Source organism: Lampetra planeri, chromosome 5, assembly GCF_965212315.1.
Source record: "Lampetra planeri chromosome 5, kcLamPlan1.2.h2, whole genome shotgun sequence".
In the NCBI taxonomy this organism is placed as follows: Eukaryota; Metazoa; Chordata; class Hyperoartia; order Petromyzontiformes; family Petromyzontidae; genus Lampetra; species Lampetra planeri.
The window spans coordinates 4,281,479-4,300,214 of record NC_136111.1 but is presented as its reverse complement, the minus strand read 5'-3'; the positions used below and the strand labels follow the sequence as shown (position 1 = coordinate 4,300,214).

The following is an 18,736-nucleotide window of genomic DNA, read 5'->3' as shown; positions in this document are numbered from 1 at the left end:
AGTTCCAAAGAAAATGCCATTTTGTTCACTTTATGTATTCTTTCCGACTAAAAATTGTAAATGCACATTCTCACATGTTAAACCAATACCTAAAAGTATTTGCTATCTCTTGTTTCAGGAAGTCATCAAACAACACAGACATGAAGATATAAAAACATGGTTGACCGTGTTTCTCCCATTTTTCACTATGGCCCTTCGCCACAGCACACAAAATGCTACGAAGGACCATTGCCTCAAACATCGCCTACTACACATTTTTGCCGGTTGTTATTGACGAATATGTTGCTCTATCCTGACACTATCCTTAACCCCAACACACCTCTGGAGCTTAACAACCCCCACCCCCCGCCGCCACTCCCCCCTTTCAATGTCTATTCTGTCTCCACTGCTGCTGCTGCTGCGTGCAGCGTGCGTGCTCTTGTCCGAGCGATACCTTGAGCGCCGACGTGAAAAGCGTGTACTCCGTCTCCCAGTCGCCGTTGCGGTGCACGGTCTTGACGGCGTGCGTCGCCAGCAGGAGGACCAGGCCAGCCCACGTCAGCACGCGCACGGCCCTGCGAGCGTCACAAGTAGTGAAGGTTACCCAACGTCCAATGATATCGGTAACGACGGTGCCACTCGTAGTCGCGTCTCGACACGGCCGTGTCCGTCGACACCTCTCATCGCCAGAAATGCTGTCCGTTTTTTTTAATGAATCATCTGTAATAAGATACATACGTTTTTGTATCCATGTGGTACATTTTTAGTCTTTGTTTCACCTGCACAGTATTCTTCGTGCTGCATGCATGCGCTGTCATATCTTTGGAACTGTCATTTGTATATTATCTCTTTCGTGTGGCCTTCGAGTGCCCTCTCATCTATCTACTTCAGTTTTTCTTTCATCTCCAGGGATGGGATGGGATGAGAATATAAACTGTTGTCAAGATCACGGGTATGGGATGAAAACATTCCCTTTGTCAATCCCTAGCCCCACATACAATACAATGTGGATTTTTATTACACCAGAATTCAAATGCATCTCAATACAATGCACAAAACACTGGGACACAGACATATATACTATGTGATACAAATGTGGAATTCAAATGCTAACTCATAAATGTTGTAGTGCCTCCTTCAAGACACATCACAGACCAAAATTTAGAACAGCTGGAATTCCTCAGCACTGTGAGATCTAAGTTCTAACCAGGATGCCTTTCTTAGCTTACGACATCTGAAGTATAAATCTTGTGGATTCAGGGTGATTTTGGTTAAGAGTCACTGTTTCTATTCAATTCATATCTGCCTGTGTATCTGCATGTGTTTTGTCGGTATGTATGTACGTATACACGCCTAAAAGACTATCACTCTGTATTTCTTCATTGCCAAGCTGTTTAACGGCCATCTTTCTGGCATTCTCAGTAAGATGCAGACCAGTGTGAGAGCGTGCGAAAAAGTTCCGGACCTCAAAACGACCTTCCCCTTCCGCACAAACGCTGATCTTTTATCAGAGAAACATCCCGTTTTTAATACCGAGGAGTCAACAATGCCCCCCATTGTTAACAATGACAGGAGTATGCAAGTCTGCCTCGAAGACACATCTTTTTGAAAAATCACCAGGCATTCTAAGCTATTCCAAGAAGAGGGGTCACATAACCCAAATGGAAATGATCCAACTGTAACACAAGATAGAACAATAGATTTAGACTCGAAATCATTGCCAGTGTTTCTCTTTCCTGTTATCATATGTAAAAGCGTCGTTATTAATGAAGTGTCGTGATTGCCAGATGGCCTTCCGGTAAAATTATTTTGAAGAATAAAATCACAAGTTCAATTCATGCAGTAACTTGGTTATTCGTGACAATTTTAGGAAAACTTATAAGAAATTAAAAATGTTCTCGTGCCGAAATATGTATTGAACATTGCTTATCGGCCCATGTGCCCGGTCATGGGTCAACGGTGGAAATTCCGCTGTCTATGACAGGGACTGGTGCATTCAAAGAGGCAAAGCCTGTTGACTTCCCAAAAAGCTGTGCTTATTGTATTAACCCAGGACGAAAGAAGAGCTGTAGTGATCACAAAAATGGGATTTCAACTCACAACCTTCCGATTGTGAGTTGGACATCGTTTTTAAATGTGCCATCCACCTGGGTGGATGGAACAGTGGTCCGTACACTCCATTTAAAAAGGTCGCAGATTTTAAATCACAGTCGGGGGTCAACTCAGCCCTGCATACGAGTAACCCTTATCCTGCGAGGCTCGTTAAAGTGAGCAATGCTTTGTGGGATCTCAAAAATGGCTGGCCTATGGAGAAACCAATCCCACCATTGGAATGTGGATGTTTTTTTTATAACCTTTAATCCAGTGCCCCTGAATGAACTTGAGCACAACACATGCTTGTTTTGACACAACAATATTTTTGACGATACTTTAAATGCTATTGGGTCAACAAGTTTTGGTTAAGCATTTGCTTCAGATGACAATGACTTTGGCCTGGCAGTGTTTACACATGAGCCAGCACTGCATTTCTGGATGTGACCAAGCATTTTTTAAACAATGGAATGAGCACCGGCCAAGACTTCATTCCGCACACAGCACAGAAGCATAAGTCTCTTGCAGAAAATGACTGCGCCAAGAGCTCACATCGCATTCATCACGTGTGACAGGAGTGCTGACTGTTCCAGGAACCATAGAAAATGTGGAATGCCGCGATAGCATCTCAAGTAAAATATATGTACACGTTTCATGCATGCACATGAACAAGCTATGGGGTTGTCATAATGTTATCTACTGCATGACAAACTGAACCACAAATGTTTTTCAACTATTATGTAACGTGCTGCCTTGCATATTAATGGTAATAACATTAATAAATGCAGAGGCAAGTGAGTTTGTGCACAGAATGTCAATACAACGTTTCTATATCATTGTTTGTTTCTATGACACTGTTTAATGTAAGATGCTTTCATGCAAATGTGATTTTGTGGTGTCAAAGAGAATTGAGGCAGTGCTCATCTCTTAATTACAGCCCTGAGCCGGTGGTGGAATTTCCACATTCTTATGGCAGAGGTGAATCAATCCATAGGACAACCACTGTTTACTCCCCACAAAGTAATATTCATTTTATTGATCCAAGCGGATGATGGTCTTAGTCGATGGCCAACCAGAATTAGAACAAGCAACCTTCTGATTGTGAACCGCTTGTTCTACCGCTCAGTTGCCGGTCCTGGACGGTACAAGATTGTGCATGTTTCCACAGTTATGTTCAAATTTTTATATCACTGTCATATCCCAAGGTGAATAAAGTTTAACGTGTAAATCTCAATGCAAAGAACGCATAACCTCATGTCATAGAATGGCACTGAAAGATGGCGTCACAACTACTTCTGAAGGCCTTTAAATAAGTGTCTTGTTATTTGTACGAACCTGTAACTATTGTGGCAAGACATAGGGACAATTACAACCTCTGTAATATCCAAAATTACTTGGCCGACCAGATTCAATGTACAGTAAAACCTTGGATTGCGAGCATAATTCGTTCCGGAAACGTATTCATAATCCAAAGCACTCGTATATCAAAGCGAATTTCCCCATTAGAAAAACAACCCAAAAATACTGTATTCATATAAAAATGATGAATACAAAATACATTTTATATTTGTATTATTTAAATTTAATATAAAGTAATCAAATGTATTAATTACATTGAATCGTGGCTGGTGTGAGGGAGATGAGAGAGGCGAGGAGGGTTATTGTGTAGGACGACTTTCACTTGCAGTACAGTTACTAAAGAACAGTCACTACACTTGGACACAAAATTTAAAAAAATGCTTTACGCACACACTCGTGGTCACAACACTATAGTAAACAGTATACGCTCGCACGGATGTTGACTATACGAGTGAGGCATGCCGACTGAGACCGAGCATGGGAGACGATTACCCACAATCCCGCATCGAGAGAGAAGAACCATCGGCTCAGTTGTGATCACGTGACACTCGGCAGACAAAACATATACTGTACGTACTACAGTACTCGTATTGCAAGACCTCGCTCGTTTATCAAATTCATATTTATTTTAAAAAAATTGCTCGTCTTGCAAAACACTCGCAGACCAAGTTACTCGCAATTCAAGGTTTTACTGTAATAGCATTTTTAGTGAGGTCATTAGTGTCAGTAAGCATTACAGAACTGCCAGGCCGTGTAAATAGAAAAATAATGTATTCTAAAATTGCATAATAAGCTAGTATTTAGTCTCTGCCCCGATTAGTTTAAACATTTCAGAATTTCACATGGCAATCACAGCACCGTTTGGTCAAGAAGATCATATAATCAAGACGAAAGTATGTCACGGAATCACATTCACCGATGGAGTCACTTAATAACCAGTTGTTGACTCAAACCGTCTTATTTACTCTCCCTTCTTGACTCTATTGCTTAAGTCTTTGTTTTCTCTCCGATTTACTTGTTCGATTAGTTTCTGCTGGTCGAGAATTTTGTACAAAAGTTGGTACGCCAACAGGGAGTTTCTTTGCTGTGCACAGCATTTGCATGATTTATCTTGGCCACACACGCACTTTGGCTCCCACAGACTAGAGCAATGGGTCGGAGAACCATAAAACCAGGCTGCCTTTGTGCATGCGGGGCCAGGATGTATACACATTTAGCAGCAATAACAAGCACCGTCTGGCACTGCTTTTGTAATAATTTCTAAGCATGTGGTCGTATTTCCTCCAAAAAAAAAAGGCAAATCACCTGTGTGTAATAACTGTCTGCATGCAACAAGCGGAAAAGGGTTAATCGATATTTCGTTTTTTATGGGTGTCTAAGGTTCTTTGGCAAAACGATAAGGGATCTAAACAAGCACTTGACGGAGGTATCATCCAAACCTGGATGAACATGAACCTTCCTCGCAATGAACAAATGATGGGCTCCAGTACGTCAGTTTAGACCAGGGGCCGGTAACCTGCGGCTCCAGAACCGCATGTGGCTCTATTAAGGACTGCGGTGCGGCTTTTGAAATTGTCAAACAAATGGCTCTTCTTGTTATTTTGGTTTCTGACCCCTGACCATGGAAGTCCAGTTCACCATGGAAGTCCAGTTCACCATGGGCATGGGTCGGCAACCTGCTGCTCCCTAGATGCATGCGGCTCATTAAGGACTACCATATTTTCCCGCATATAACCCACGGGGTAAACCACTTTATACAAACAAAACAAGACCCTGCGGGGCATATGGAGGTGCGGGCTATCCCAAAAATATTTTACACGTGTGACATGTCATAACTCGTTAAATGTTTTCATGGTAGGACTATCCACCATGCAACACTTACATTTGACTAAAGAACTCCTGAATAAACCACTCACACTAAAATTGCACATGTTATCACGTTTTAAATGATTCGAATTGTTTGTACAATGAAACGACAATGTTTGAAGTGGACGCACTTTGTTTACCGGCGACGGGAGAGCTGGGGGAGGGAGAGGTGGGGGGTTGGGGGGTGGGGCAATGGAGTTACCGTAGTTCCGCTATTATCTGCGCAGTGCGCAATCTACCAGTGCTAAAACAGTACTTACTTATCTACCAGTTAGTTATGTGTTACTTTTCGATTTAAAGCTTTCGTGACTGCAGGGATTCATCTTCTTGGTTCTTTCGGTAAAGTCACGTAGAAGGGAAGTAATAAAATAATAAAAATAAAACATAAAATAATTCTCACGACGTTTCGGCCACAACGCAAGCAGCCGTCCTCAGGTGAAAACCAGGTCTGTCGAGGCGACGTCTGAATGAAACAGCACACGTGCTTATATATATGCTCCAAGCACGTGTGCTGTTTCATTCAGACGCTGTCGCCTCGACAGACCTGGTTTTCACCTGAGGACGGCTGCTTGCATTGTGGCCGAAACGTCGTGAGAATTATTTTATGTTTTTTTTATTATTATTTTATTACTTCCCTTCTACGTGTGTGTTACTTATTTATTGGATATTTACTTTTGTTACTTATTTACTGTTTCACGTTCACTCGTTTCCGGTTAGTTTGTTTTCTTTGTGCACGTTATGATTTTAATGTTAACAATTGATAGTGGAATGTATTACAAATGTAAACTTCGTATTATGATGGAATTAAGCTGCGGTAACGACGTTAAAGATATGAATGCATGCGGGGTATATGGAGGTGCAGGCTATCTGAAATTTGTTTTACACAAAACGCTATTTTTGCGGGGTATACGCATCTGCGGGTTATATGCGTATGCGGGCTGTATGCGGGCTATATGCGGGAAAATACGGTACTTTGTGACGTTATTTATTAAGGACTATCTCGTATCCACATGCATTGCAGCTTTTTAAATATTGTTTTTTTTTCATGAAAAAAATATCTCTTCTTGTTGTTTTGGTTACCGACCCCTGGTCTCGACCCTTCACAAGGCTGAGAGTCAAAGATACAAACCGCATCGTCGTATTGCAAGCGGAAGTCTCTCACCATAAACCTTACCAACTGACAATGCGTCTCATCTATGGGACCATACATCTGCCAAATCTATGGCTGCTAGCCGGTCGCCAAGTTTTCATCGTTTTCCATTGACCTCAGAGTGACTGCATGGGACATCCAGCTGGGAAACGAGTGGTTGAGATGCCCGAGACCTAGGCGTCGCATGGAAGCCCCCTGGGCTTTCAGAGTCATGACGAACGGAAGAGTAAAACTCCGCTGTCCTTCTGGAGGTAGAGCCCGATGGCCCCATAATCACGCGGCCTGCGTTCAGCGTCCAGTATTTGGACCATCATTCTTACCATGCCGGATGGGGCAGGCTCCTCTTTGAAGACCAGAAGATAGCCTTGCCTGATGACTGAGGGTCCATTCATCTTTAAATGATGCCTCTCACCTGACAGTGAAGTGGGACAGGTACTACCACAATAGTGGATTGGGGTGCAAATAGGGAATAATCCTGCAATCAGTGGTAGGACCCCCCCAAGGGAGCTGAATTGGTGTGGACGGAAACCTTCGGGTCAGGGTGCTACTTCATTTCTCCTTCTCCTGGAGCTTAAAGGTCCTCGACCTATAAGGCCCATTTTCTGTTGATGCCGGTGTGACAAGAGCTCTTTCTGCAAGGCCTGGGAGTGGTCCACAGAATTGTTTGAACAGTGACAACTCTGGATGTTGCTAGGTTGTACAAAAAATGAACAGGTTCGAATATTTGTTTAACAACCACTGCAGGACTTGTGCACACACGCATGTGCGCTTGAACCGAACCGTACCTGAGGTGAGACAGCCTGTACCATCCCATGGCCACGACCATGCAGAAGCCCATGCTGGGCACATAGAGAACGCGCTCTGCGACGACAAACCCCACGGGGAAGAAGAGGTTGCAGGCTGGGATGAAAGGCAGCACCAGCAGAGACAGAGCCTACACGGGAGATGAATGAACAGGTGACACTCATTTCCCACAAAGTGCTTGCCACAAATGAACCACAATACCTTGCTCATCTCAAGGAGCATCAACCATCACACGAACTCCAGCCATCCTCGAACAAACATAGCCATTGCATTGCGCGCTTTCAGGAATGCTTCTGCAGCCATCTGGAACGCTTTTCCGTTTGATATTCGGATGCCACTACAGCTATGCACTTTTAAATCTCAATTTAAAACTAATTTCTTTAGAATGGCTTATGTGTTTAGCTTTGTGTCCTTCCCCTGTACCTCCGATTAGCACAGTTGGCTACATACCTTACGATGCAAAAGAAGTTCAACATACATACATACGTGAGATGATATGCCTCTGTCAATGTCTGTTTTGGTCTCCCTGCCTCCCTTTCCCTCAGTCTGTCTCATTATTTGGCACTATCTCCATCTCATTCTGTATCAGTCTATCCTCCTCTACTCTCAATGCTTCCATCTCACTTCATCTTAGTCTCTCCATTTCATTCTTCCTCCACATTTCACATCGCCAATCAAAACGGGAGATTGACATTTCGACATCCGATGACTTCCTGACAACATTCGTTGTGTTAATGAGCGGCACATGCAGGCACAAACACACTGAACAGGAGCATCGTGCGAAGGATGTCTTCTTGCTCCCTAGCATATTAAAGTAGAATCCTGTTTCCATCCCTCTGTCTCTTGTCTCCCCCCCCCCCCCCCTCCGACACACGTGTCATCGCGGGCCCCGTACCATGGCGAGAGCCCGGTCACCAGTGAGGGCGCGTTGAGCCAGGCAGCCGAGCGCGGCGTACATCGCCAGCGTGGCCATGTTGCGGGGGTCGGCAAGCGTCACCAGCAGCGGCACCGTGCCCATGGTCCAGTCGCAGCAGAGCGTAGCGGGACACAGCAGCAGCCACGCGTTGAGCGGCAGCAGGTAGTTGTAGGTGAGCTGGCGTGCAGGCCAGCCGCTCACGGCTGCCGGGTTGTCGAACCTTCGAGGGACACACGCGGCACTAACTTCACCGCATTTTGTTTACCGACGCAAAGGCCCAGAATCACTTTTTAAAAAGTTCATACTCGTGGGATTTATATATTAGCCATAGCTCATGTTAAGCAACACGTGCTTACAGCAATTCCTAAGCTATGGGCAGTTGACGGTGAAGGTTTTAGAAACTAGTTGCAGCCAATAGAACGTTCAATTTTCATGATTGGTTTAGGGCCACAAGCCCCCAAAAAGTAATTTGGGCAGAGTGAAAATGTAACTTTAATACAGCACTTGTTTTGACATCCTGCAACCGTAAATGTGGCTTATTTGTCTGTGTCTGTGCCGAAAAGATGTGAATTCCAAATCAAGCAAAATAAAGTTGTGTAAAGGATTTGAGATCCCACCGTGTCCTATGTTGTCCTTCCCCCGCACCTCCGATTAACACGGTCGGCTACGTACGGTGCAAAAGAAGTTCAACATACATACTTTGGAGATAACTAGTAGAGTGAATTGGCACATATCGGACGGGTCTGCCAAAACTGATGGACATGTTCGTTTGAGCAGTGAAAAACTTGAGCATGAACTTCAAACAGCACTAACCCAGCAAGTTGGCCCTGTTGCAGTTAAGTCAGTCAACTCACATTTCAAAGGGATGTGGGGCTTAAACCAGTTTCTCAACTCACTTGGTGAAGACAGGCAACTGCGACTGGATGACCTGCACTCGCAGCAGCAGTAGAAGCAGTGTGCTGGACACAAGGACCAGCAGTTTGGCAGCGGTGGTGCGCACCCACGGGGGCAGCCCAGTGCCGCCTCCCTTCTCGCTCACCACTACTGCGCGTGCTGCAATCAGCACATCGCGCAGCGTCAGCTGCAACAAATCAACCACCACCGCCAATAATTATTCATTCACACACCACCATCACTCCAAAATAATAACCACTGGGATATATTCCCTATGACCAAATCACCATACATATTCAATTGGATCTCAGATGCCAAGCAGGGTTGAGGCTGGATAGTGCTTGGATGGGTGGCCAGGAGAGCTTGCCATGTGTTATAGGTGTGGGGCTGCAAAGTGGCTAGGAGATGTCAGTATTAAATGCTTGATTCCTGGCCGCAGTTAACATCAGTAGCAGGTGATATATGAACAGGCACTGAAGCCACTTTTCACCAAATGGCAATGACCAGCTCGCAGAAGTATGGTTAAATAACCCAAATGACTTTGGGGAGGGGCCTTCATCCGGCAGTGAATTGCCAACGGGCTGTAAATTATATTGTTGTATATGCAGCGTAAAACACTTCAATACATTTCTTTAACTTCGGTTATTTTTTCCCAATGCAAATATTTACCTCGAGACCGTGACTCTGTTCTTCATTTGTATGTGGCTGCCGTATGCTTCTGCACACACGCATGGGTGCGTGCAATATTCACGTTGTGCTCCAGAGTGTAGCAGGGTGAGTTGCGTGCACGTAACAGAAAGATGAGTTTCATGTATCGCATTGTGTGCAGCCCTCTTGCTCGAATCCTTCCGATTCTGCTTATTCTCATGTCCTGCCACCACAGTAACACGTTTATCCAGTATTGGGCACATGATGATATTGGCTGGTCTGTGGCCATGGCGAGGTCCTTCAAATTCTGCTGGCTCCTACAGGAGCTCCTACAGGAGCCGGCAGACTGACAGGTCTTGCGTGGTTTGCGTTCCACCGCAGTCACACGTGTCGATATCGTCAGATCAGCCATGCTTTCCGCACGTTAACTCTTGAGTTTGAAGGTCATTTAGACACATCAAGGCTGACCGATTTCACTCGGCACCAGTGGCAAGGAGTTTGCCAAAGTGGACTTGCGCTTGCGACGTCGTTAATTATTGCATCAAGCCGCGTTTTCCCACATTTCCAGTCGTGTGGCCGTCCGTTGTTTATCAAGCAGTTCCAGGAAGCTTTTCCGTGATTGCTGGCAGCATCAAAATGTGGTGTGGCCATGTAATGGGCGTCTTAGTGTCCTCAACCCGTATCTCTGCATCTTGATTTTTTTCTGTGTATCTATGTCTCTCTCTGTACCTGCGTATTTATATGGTGTGGACATGTAACGGATGTCTCATGTGTTCTCAAGTCATCATGATCATTACATTTTACGAGCAACCGGCCCCCCCCGCCCACCCCCGCCAATGTCTGGTGGGGCGATTCCGGTGAGCATATTTTTTATTTGTAGGCATCCAGTAATGCATCATCCGCTGTAATTTGGCACAAGGTCCAGCCTCGCCCCCAACCCCGCCTCGCCATGGCACTGCCAATGTGGGTGAAGCTGCCCCCACAATTGTAAGCTGCGTGCTCTGTAGTACAGCACCATCTTCGGGTGGAGCAGTGCAAACGTAATTCCCAAAGTCGCCTTGAGCACAAACTGAAACTTTAAATAGGCAATGACAACCTGGAGCAAGCAGATGCATTTATAAATGAACCTTATGGCGGTACCCCGGGGTACCATAGTACCCCGGCTCTCGCATGATGTCCGTGATGCAGTCATTTTTAGTCTGTTGATGGTCGGCGATGCAGCAATCGACTCATCTCGACGAGCTGTACACTATGCGCTAATAACTTTTCTATAACGGATTTTTAATGCTAATGTTTGGCGTTTCGACATCGCGGAGTGGCACTGATTTCGGGTTGATTGGTATCCCAGTCGTGGAGTTAACTACACCCCTGGAAAAAATTGTGTCCCAGAAATAAAATATTCAATTGCCTCGGCCATTTTTTATTATTTGGTACCCCGGGGTATCGCCATAAGGATCATATGTATATGTAGGAGGCCTGATATTAAAATTTGATTAACCCCAGATACATTTGGAACAAATGTAACAAGCTCTGAAATAATTAAGACAGGACTATAAAAACTAAAGCAAAAGTATGACACGATGGCGAGCCCACTAACCATATACGGATCGTAAGAATGGAACATGACCAAAGCTGATGACAAAAAGGTGTGATCTGCAAAGACAAGCTGGTTGAGGCGATTCATAGGTGTCCAAGCAACCTGTAGCGTGACCTTGTTTAAAAGAGAAGTGCACGGTCAACGGTTTAACACCCACAGTAATAATCAGGGCGGTCACTGGGTTCTAACTGTGAACCTCTACAACAGGCCGCGAACGCGGTACTGCTAGGCCATGTCACCAACCCCTACGATGTGCCCTAGGGCAGGCAATTAGAAGTAGAACCTGTGATGAGCCTATCACCACGGTGTGCAAATTCACACCGGTAATACTCTCAGGTCACCCGGGTAATGCGCAATTTTATTAGCAGTGGCACAGACATTTATATGTGTAAATGTAAATATCAATCCGACAGCTTTTTTGCCGGAGACAATAGGAAAATATTCTCAAAAAGATACGGCCATTAAAGCCAAGATAAGTGCGTGTACATATAGAGCCCCTTTGTGAATCCACTGCTGAATAGAGGGCTTTCTCACACCGTACAGGTCACGTGGGTCAACTGACCATACTTGACCATGCTGGTCAGTGCTGCTTGAAGGTGGAGAGAGCATAGATGTGGGCGCAGGTACAGATATTTGCACCAATGTCCTCTGCTACATACAACATAGCCCCACTAGTAGTATGCCTTTATAATTTTATGCATGGTGATCACCGATCCAAGCACTATTCATCCAGGCTTAAACATGCTTAGCCTCTGAGATCTGCCAAGACTTGGGTGCATTCCTGGCTGATTTTGTCACAGGCAGACAATATATGAACTCCACTAAATGTATAATGATGGGAGGTGTTCACATAACCAATGGCCCTGCAGTCTGCAACGCTTAACAGACAGACAGGGGGACAGAAGGGCACATGTTGGACGTACGCCTTGAGCGACGAAGACTTCATAGACGCAGCAGACGCCGATGACGGTGAGACCCTGCTCCTTGCAGAGAGTGGCGAGCGCCACGAGGAGAACCGTCAGCGTGATCGGCCACCACACTGCACAGCACAGCGTCATCCAGAACACACACACACGCCTTACTGCTACGTACATGATACCAATATACATACACGTAGTGTCCTCCCCACCCTCCCCTCCCCACCCAGCCCCTCCCTGCACGACAGACGGACACAATAATCCCCTGTGGGCTGGTGTAACCAGGAGGTTCCAACCAGAAAAACACTCAACATAATTTACGCCACTTTCCGCAGTTAATAAAGCAAATCAACCCAGGTGATGCATTTAAAATAATAACACATGCCAAGCTCTATAACATAACTCAAATTTTAAATTCCTTAACAAAAAGAGTGACATTTTAAGGTCAGATGTAAAATGAGAAGGGCTGTTTTACCAATGGAATTTTTGGGTCCCTTGGACTTGGTGTAGGTCAGGAAGGCGGACAGGAAGAAAATGGAAGACAGGAGCTCAGCTCTTCCCACCACACCTGTCACCTGCAGTGGGCAAAGTCAAGTTAAAATGCATGCCAGTATAAACTAAAATATTGAATTTATTGTAATAACAAGCATTGTGATTAGTGCTTATGTTTATTGATTAAAATGCAAATGCATTGTAAAAATAAAGTCCAAGTGTCTCCCTGCTCAGATGAGCAATGGGGCAATGCTTATCTCCAATGGTGGCCCTGAGCCAGAGATGGGAATTCCATGTTCCCATGGCAGAGCAGGTTTAGCACCTACAGGATGCCCTAAGTGCAAATAAGCTTGATAACTTACCCCTGCATGTGTAATATCGTTGAGGACTCTTGGACGCCGGGGTTGGAGGCACACGTATTTATTCCGCGTCAGTTGGCACAATCACGGACATACAACACTGGAGGGGGTATCGGCCCCCTCACCCGGCTAACTGGGGATACACTTGCTAGCTATGCCTAACCTACCTCCTAGTCCTCCACTAACGGGCTAGGGGAGGCTATCTGGCCCGGCACTGGTAAGTCGGGCTTACGGTACCCGGAGTCCCAGACCAGCTCTGATAAGAGCACCGGCTCTGGCTCTCGGGACCACGCCGCTGGCTCGGTCCTGTGCGGCCCTGATAAGGGCGGCGATCCAGGGGAGTCCAGGGCTCTATCTGGACGATCTTCGGTCTTCACTGGTTTAGCTTAACATATCTCCCCGAGCCCTCCGGCTCATCCCCTTTTATACCAAACCCCCCGCTGAGGGGTGGGGCCCCGGGGGATCCCAGCTCCGAGTCAGCCCCCCAGGCTGCCCGATGCGGACGTCGCTGGGAGCACCTGCCCGTGCACCGACATAGCCACGCCCACTGTGTTTCTTTCCCATCTGATCCCATTGTATACAGCCCCTCCGTAACACCCCTACACATGCACCGGGGAATGGCGCACAGCTCTGTACATGATTGTGTTAAACTTAGTTTGTTTACGGTTTGAAGATAGTTATTCATCTGTATGGCCAGAGATGAGTGTAATGTAATACACACACTAGAATGATGACACATGAAGGCCAACAATTGCATGCTTGGAATGTTTCATTATGTGATGTGTGGCTCTGATGTGAGTGATATATGCAAAACAAAAAAATATAGTTTGGTCTGTGTCCAAATGTCAACATGACTATAAAAAATAGAATTGGGTGAAAATGCTAAATATATCTGAAGAAAATTAGCAAACCTCTCCAAAAGAGGGACTTTAGATAACAGACTGACCAAACAGTCTCTGATGATGGGCCTTGAGCGAATAGACTCACATGGTTTCCACCAGTGTCTCTAAGACAATTAACTTTCAGACTGGTCAGCAATGTACATGCCAATCCAATGGTGGATGGGGGCCTTCCAACGCCATGGGTGTTTGGGGATTATTTTACCACACTTCACCCTGGTCAGCGTGGACTGAAGGCAGGAAACGCATAGCCACGGGAGAACAAAAGTACGGTACGACAATGGAATTTGCTGGTACCGACCTCTATCACCCACCACGTAACCCCGCAGCAGCACAACAAACCCATCGTGCGTGGCGATCGCCCACCCAAACGCAATCCTTGGCTCAACCCCACAGGCAAAATGCCAGATGATTTGGTCACACAGCATTAACACTCAAGACGAACAACACTCACGGCCTCGGTGTGCACCGGGTGCAAGGCGAACAGGGCTGCGGCGACACGACTGGCACCGGGACTCAGCAGCAGGCGGCATGCGCGCAGGTACAGCACGCACACGAGCCAGTGCAGCACGCCGTTCACTGCGTGGTAGCTTGCGGGATCCAGGCCGCTCACCACGTAGTTCAGGCGGAAGGTGAACACCGTGAGCGGCCGGTAAGACTTGTGGCTCTTCTCCTAGATCAGGGGGTCGACAACCAAAATAACAAGAGACGTTTTTTTCAAATTCGGTAAAAAAAACAATATATCTACAGACTGTTGTTGATAAATAACGTCACGAAGAGGTCCTTGAAGAGCCGAATGCGGCTCCGGATTCGAAAGGTTGCCGACCCGTCGTAGATAGATGGATAGAGAACGCGTGTACATCCAATAATAACAACAAAAACATACAGCCCCTTGTTAAGCTACTGTGGGATAAAAGCTGACCTCCGCCATGGGCGTGCCCCAGAAGTCATTGCGAAGGAGGTTGACGAGCGGCGTAGACGGCCGGAGATCTTTGTTGTCGCGGATCGCCGAGATGTCGTCGAACACAAAGCCGCAGTGCAGGCTGTTGTAATAGCAGGCGGCCACCAGCACAGCCAGCCCGCCCGCCTCCCAGTAGCCCCCGGCCACCATTATGAATCCTGTTGGGGGCAGTTGTTGTTGAACTTCTTTCGCACCGTACGTAGCTAACGACGCTATTCGGAGTTGCGGGGAAGAAACAACAAACGAAACACAAAAAGCAGTTGGGATAAATGGAAGCAGTCGACTCCTGTTAACAAGTCGATGTGCACAGTGCATCTCTCATTAATTTGCATGACCTCAGAACTAGGTTGACAATTGAACATGGAAAAACACCATGGCAGAGCCTGAGTGGCAGGCGTAGAAAAAAAGTGGTGAACCAAGATCTGAAAGACAGTGGAGTGGATGGGGGGGATGGCCCAGGACAGACACGAGTGGACAGAGGACCAGGGAGACACTCAGTGGGAACATTTCCAGGAAGAACTAGGTTGAAAATATACACTTAAAGGAGGATGCAACAAGAAAATATAATTGTAGCTATGAAACTAAGCTGTATGTCTTGAGCTGCGTGACATACGTTTGAAACTATTTTTTTTAGAAAATGCACATTACTTTAAACTAACCGTCAGATAAACAATCAAAGCAACTCTAGTGAAACCGATTTCATTGAGAATGGAAACGTGTGAGTGAAGTGACAAATGTGCCGATTCACTTGACCATAACTCTCTCATCAAGCTTAAAACGGATTACAGACGGCCTGGGACAAAAGGTAAGTCGTGTATCTACAAGATACGCTATTTGTGCTTATGGCTGCAATTTCCTTCAAATGTGGTGTGCCCCTAACCTTTACATACCCTAGAAAATGCTCAAATGATTCATATTACAGTGTATCAAAACAATGCTGGTTTCCAATTGTTCATATTCCAACCAGCCTTCACAGCTTAAATATCGATGCAACCAAACATGATTTACTGGACAGCGTATGTTTGTAAAAGCATGCCGTTATTCGTCGTGAATTATGGGTGCTAAATGGCACACATAATTGTCTGGCATGTACTAAAGCAATGTACATATACGATATATATAGCACCGTAGTGGTAAGAACACGAGACTAAAATAGGAAGCACTTAAGTGCACGATTAAGCCTAATGTGATTGGCACCCCATGCAATGTCATTTCTCACAATTTAAGGTCGTGATTTGGAGTGCATTGCCGTGCCTCTAGTGGTTACAGGGGGTTACGTAAACGAGTTACGTGAGTGACCGCTATCAAGTGTCAGATGAGTGTCGGCGTCTGTCGAGTTTGAATAGCAGGTGTCGAAGTGGTGTCTGGCTAGCGGTGGTTAGGTGACTGATGACTGCTAAATGTTAGGCCAAGTGTCGTCAGGTGGGTGTTTCGGTGTCAATGTTAAGGTGTCTTTGACGGCTGTCGAACACTTCGTGTTTGGCGAGTAGTGTTTGGTGTGAATGGTGCCGTGGTGTCAATCAAGTGATCGCTATCCGGTGCTTATGTACACAGGTCATTCCACGTTATAATGCCGAGGATAACACACCACATACGGCATACTACACGCTCGTATTACGTCTCAGTTCAAACAAGCGCCGAGAGAAACTCATCCCCGTCAGTCACCCGAACCCAATGGTGTCAATTCCACATTGCCATGACGGGTCCGGTACACAATTCAAAAATCCGTTTACAACTAACACATGCGCAGCATTAGGAATCATTGCCTTTGTCAGTGCGGGTTGGTAAAGTCGCTGAGAGCATAGCAGTTTAGTAAGCGCATAGAAGTACAGTACAGCGTCACACTCTGCGATTGCCTGCGTCGTACAATTCTAATACCACACTACAACATCAAAGCAGCATGCGGCTGGACATTGACACGAGGCAAGGCCGTTAAAAGCAATAGCAACCGAAGCACTTTAATTACCGTAACGGCAACAACTCAAAACCATTCATTACAACTTAAGGCCTTCGCTCACAAACTTAGCGGCCCAGGCCCTATCCTAGCCCCCCCCCCCCTCGTTAGCCCGGCGACTCAAACCGGCGGCGGCTACGGCTCTCGCGCCAAACTCATCGGCGGTAAACCTCGGACGATGCCCGCGTTCACGTGGAGATCGCCTAAGCAGTGGAGTCGTCCGCGCGAGGTTTCAGTGGCACCGCGGGAAAACTTTTTTTCCTTGAGGTTTTTCTTTTTTCTTTGAGGCGAATTTTGACCGCCGTCGCCTGGAAACCGCCTACAGCCTTCTGTCTCTGCCGAGTGGCGTTACGTCATCCGTGTCGACGGTGACGTCGCGCGCGCGCCGAGTGGCGTGACGTCATGCGCCTCGGCGAGGGCGACGACGTCACGCGCCGCTGAGAATGGATACGTCAGACGCCGACAACTCCGTCATTGATATCGATTAACAGAATAAAATTATTCATTGATGATTATTCGATTTAAAAATGGAAAAAAAGTATATCTCTCAACGCCGGCTCCGTGCAGCACTTCTAGCCGATTAAATCGAATAAATAGCGTGATAATTGATTACGTCGGATTGCTCAAGCCGGCGCGGTGCAGCACTGGATCGATTAATGCATTGTATTGAACGGTTACGTTTCATTCCTAACGCTGCGTCATTGTAGCATCGCAGTCGATTAATCGCAAACATTGCTCAATTGATTGAAGTGGATGCCTTAATCGGGGTCAGGGCAGCATTGCTATATACTGCTGTACATCGATTTATCGATTAACGTCTGGATCGGTTTCAGCACACCTAACCGAGTAATGAAATACCGCATTAATCAATAACGTCTCATTGCTTAAGTCGTGGTTAGTGCAGCACTCCACGGATTAATAAAGTAGATTAATCGATTGCATTTGACAGGATTATCCGTGACTCCCATTATCTGTGGATCCCAATATCTGTGGATATGTTGCAGATAAGAAGTTATCGCAAATTCACGTGGATAAGGATTTTGTATATATATAGAGCACCTGAGATAAAGTTACTGTTAAGATGTACACAATTCGAGGTGTTACGAATTGCATTGAAAGACGAAACAATGGTGAGAGAACACGAGGTTTATGGCATCATTCAAATTATCCAGAAGGAATTATGACCAAGCATTGTGGACAATGACAGGTCGCCTAGGAACGGAACGCGTTTGAGACAATGCCCGTAGTGGAGATGGAGCGATGGAATCCGTTCCTTGTGAGAGGTGGATTACCAACGTCTCAGGATCGAGAGAGTTGAGTGGCTTGAAGGATTTATCAAGCAGTGGAGTATTGATCATGGTTGATTCTGCTGGGGAGGGAATAATGTCAACTTGCAATTCACTTTTTTTTTTTTAACCTCCATGATATGCTCGGGAGAGATCACCGAAATCTATAGAACTACGCAGTGTTCTCAAGCTTTATAATCGTATACGTTTTGTCTGGGGATGTTTGGTCTTCCTAAAAATCGAAGCGCCATTGGGTTAAAGTTACCACCGTTACCCCATCAAAAATTGGAGGTAAAAAACAATAGTTCAGGAACGGTTGATAGTCTTTGCATGATGCAAAAACAGTACGGGTTCCCCCCCGTTAGGATGGGTTTACCTTGGTCATTTAAAACATGTTTGATGGGGTGGCTGACTCGGTAAATTGAAGTTTGGTCAATAAGGCCGTTGCACTCACAAACGTTAAAATGCCGACCCGTTTGCCATACTTCTTCAGTCCAGTATTTTAAATGTCTCCGCCCTTACGTCACTGCCATTGCTGTAGGCCTCGGGAATGGCACGTCAGTC

The 18,736-nt window shown here is 45.9% G+C and overlaps 1 protein-coding gene across 5 annotated transcripts in view; it reads right to left on the bottom strand.

The window, feature by feature from the left end:
• TMTC3 (transmembrane O-mannosyltransferase targeting cadherins 3) overlaps window positions 1–17,260 on the bottom strand; it is a 36,241-nt gene extending 18,981 nt beyond the window's left edge. The window contains exons 1-9 of one of the 5 annotated variants that reach the window (XM_078594157.1): window positions 17,057–17,260; window positions 14,894–15,144; window positions 14,426–14,644; window positions 12,697–12,796; window positions 12,228–12,343; window positions 9,062–9,246; window positions 8,145–8,385; window positions 7,231–7,379; window positions 434–554 (exon numbers count right to left, since the gene is read on the bottom strand). In XM_078594157.1, the coding sequence (XP_078450283.1) occupies window positions 434–554; window positions 7,231–7,379; window positions 8,145–8,385; window positions 9,062–9,246; window positions 12,228–12,343; window positions 12,697–12,796; window positions 14,426–14,644; window positions 14,894–15,082 (1,320 nt within the window). In that variant the 5' untranslated portion in view covers window positions 15,083–15,144; window positions 17,057–17,260. Of the gene's footprint in view, window positions 1–433; window positions 555–7,230; window positions 7,380–8,144; window positions 8,386–9,061; window positions 9,247–9,728; window positions 12,126–12,227; window positions 12,344–12,696; window positions 12,797–14,425; window positions 14,645–14,893; window positions 15,145–17,056 lie in introns of those variants that run through there. The other 4 variants (XM_078594154.1, XM_078594155.1, XM_078594156.1 and 1 more) reach the window with 4 other exon arrangements.
• Between the last annotated feature and the right edge of the window lie 1,476 nt (window positions 17,261–18,736).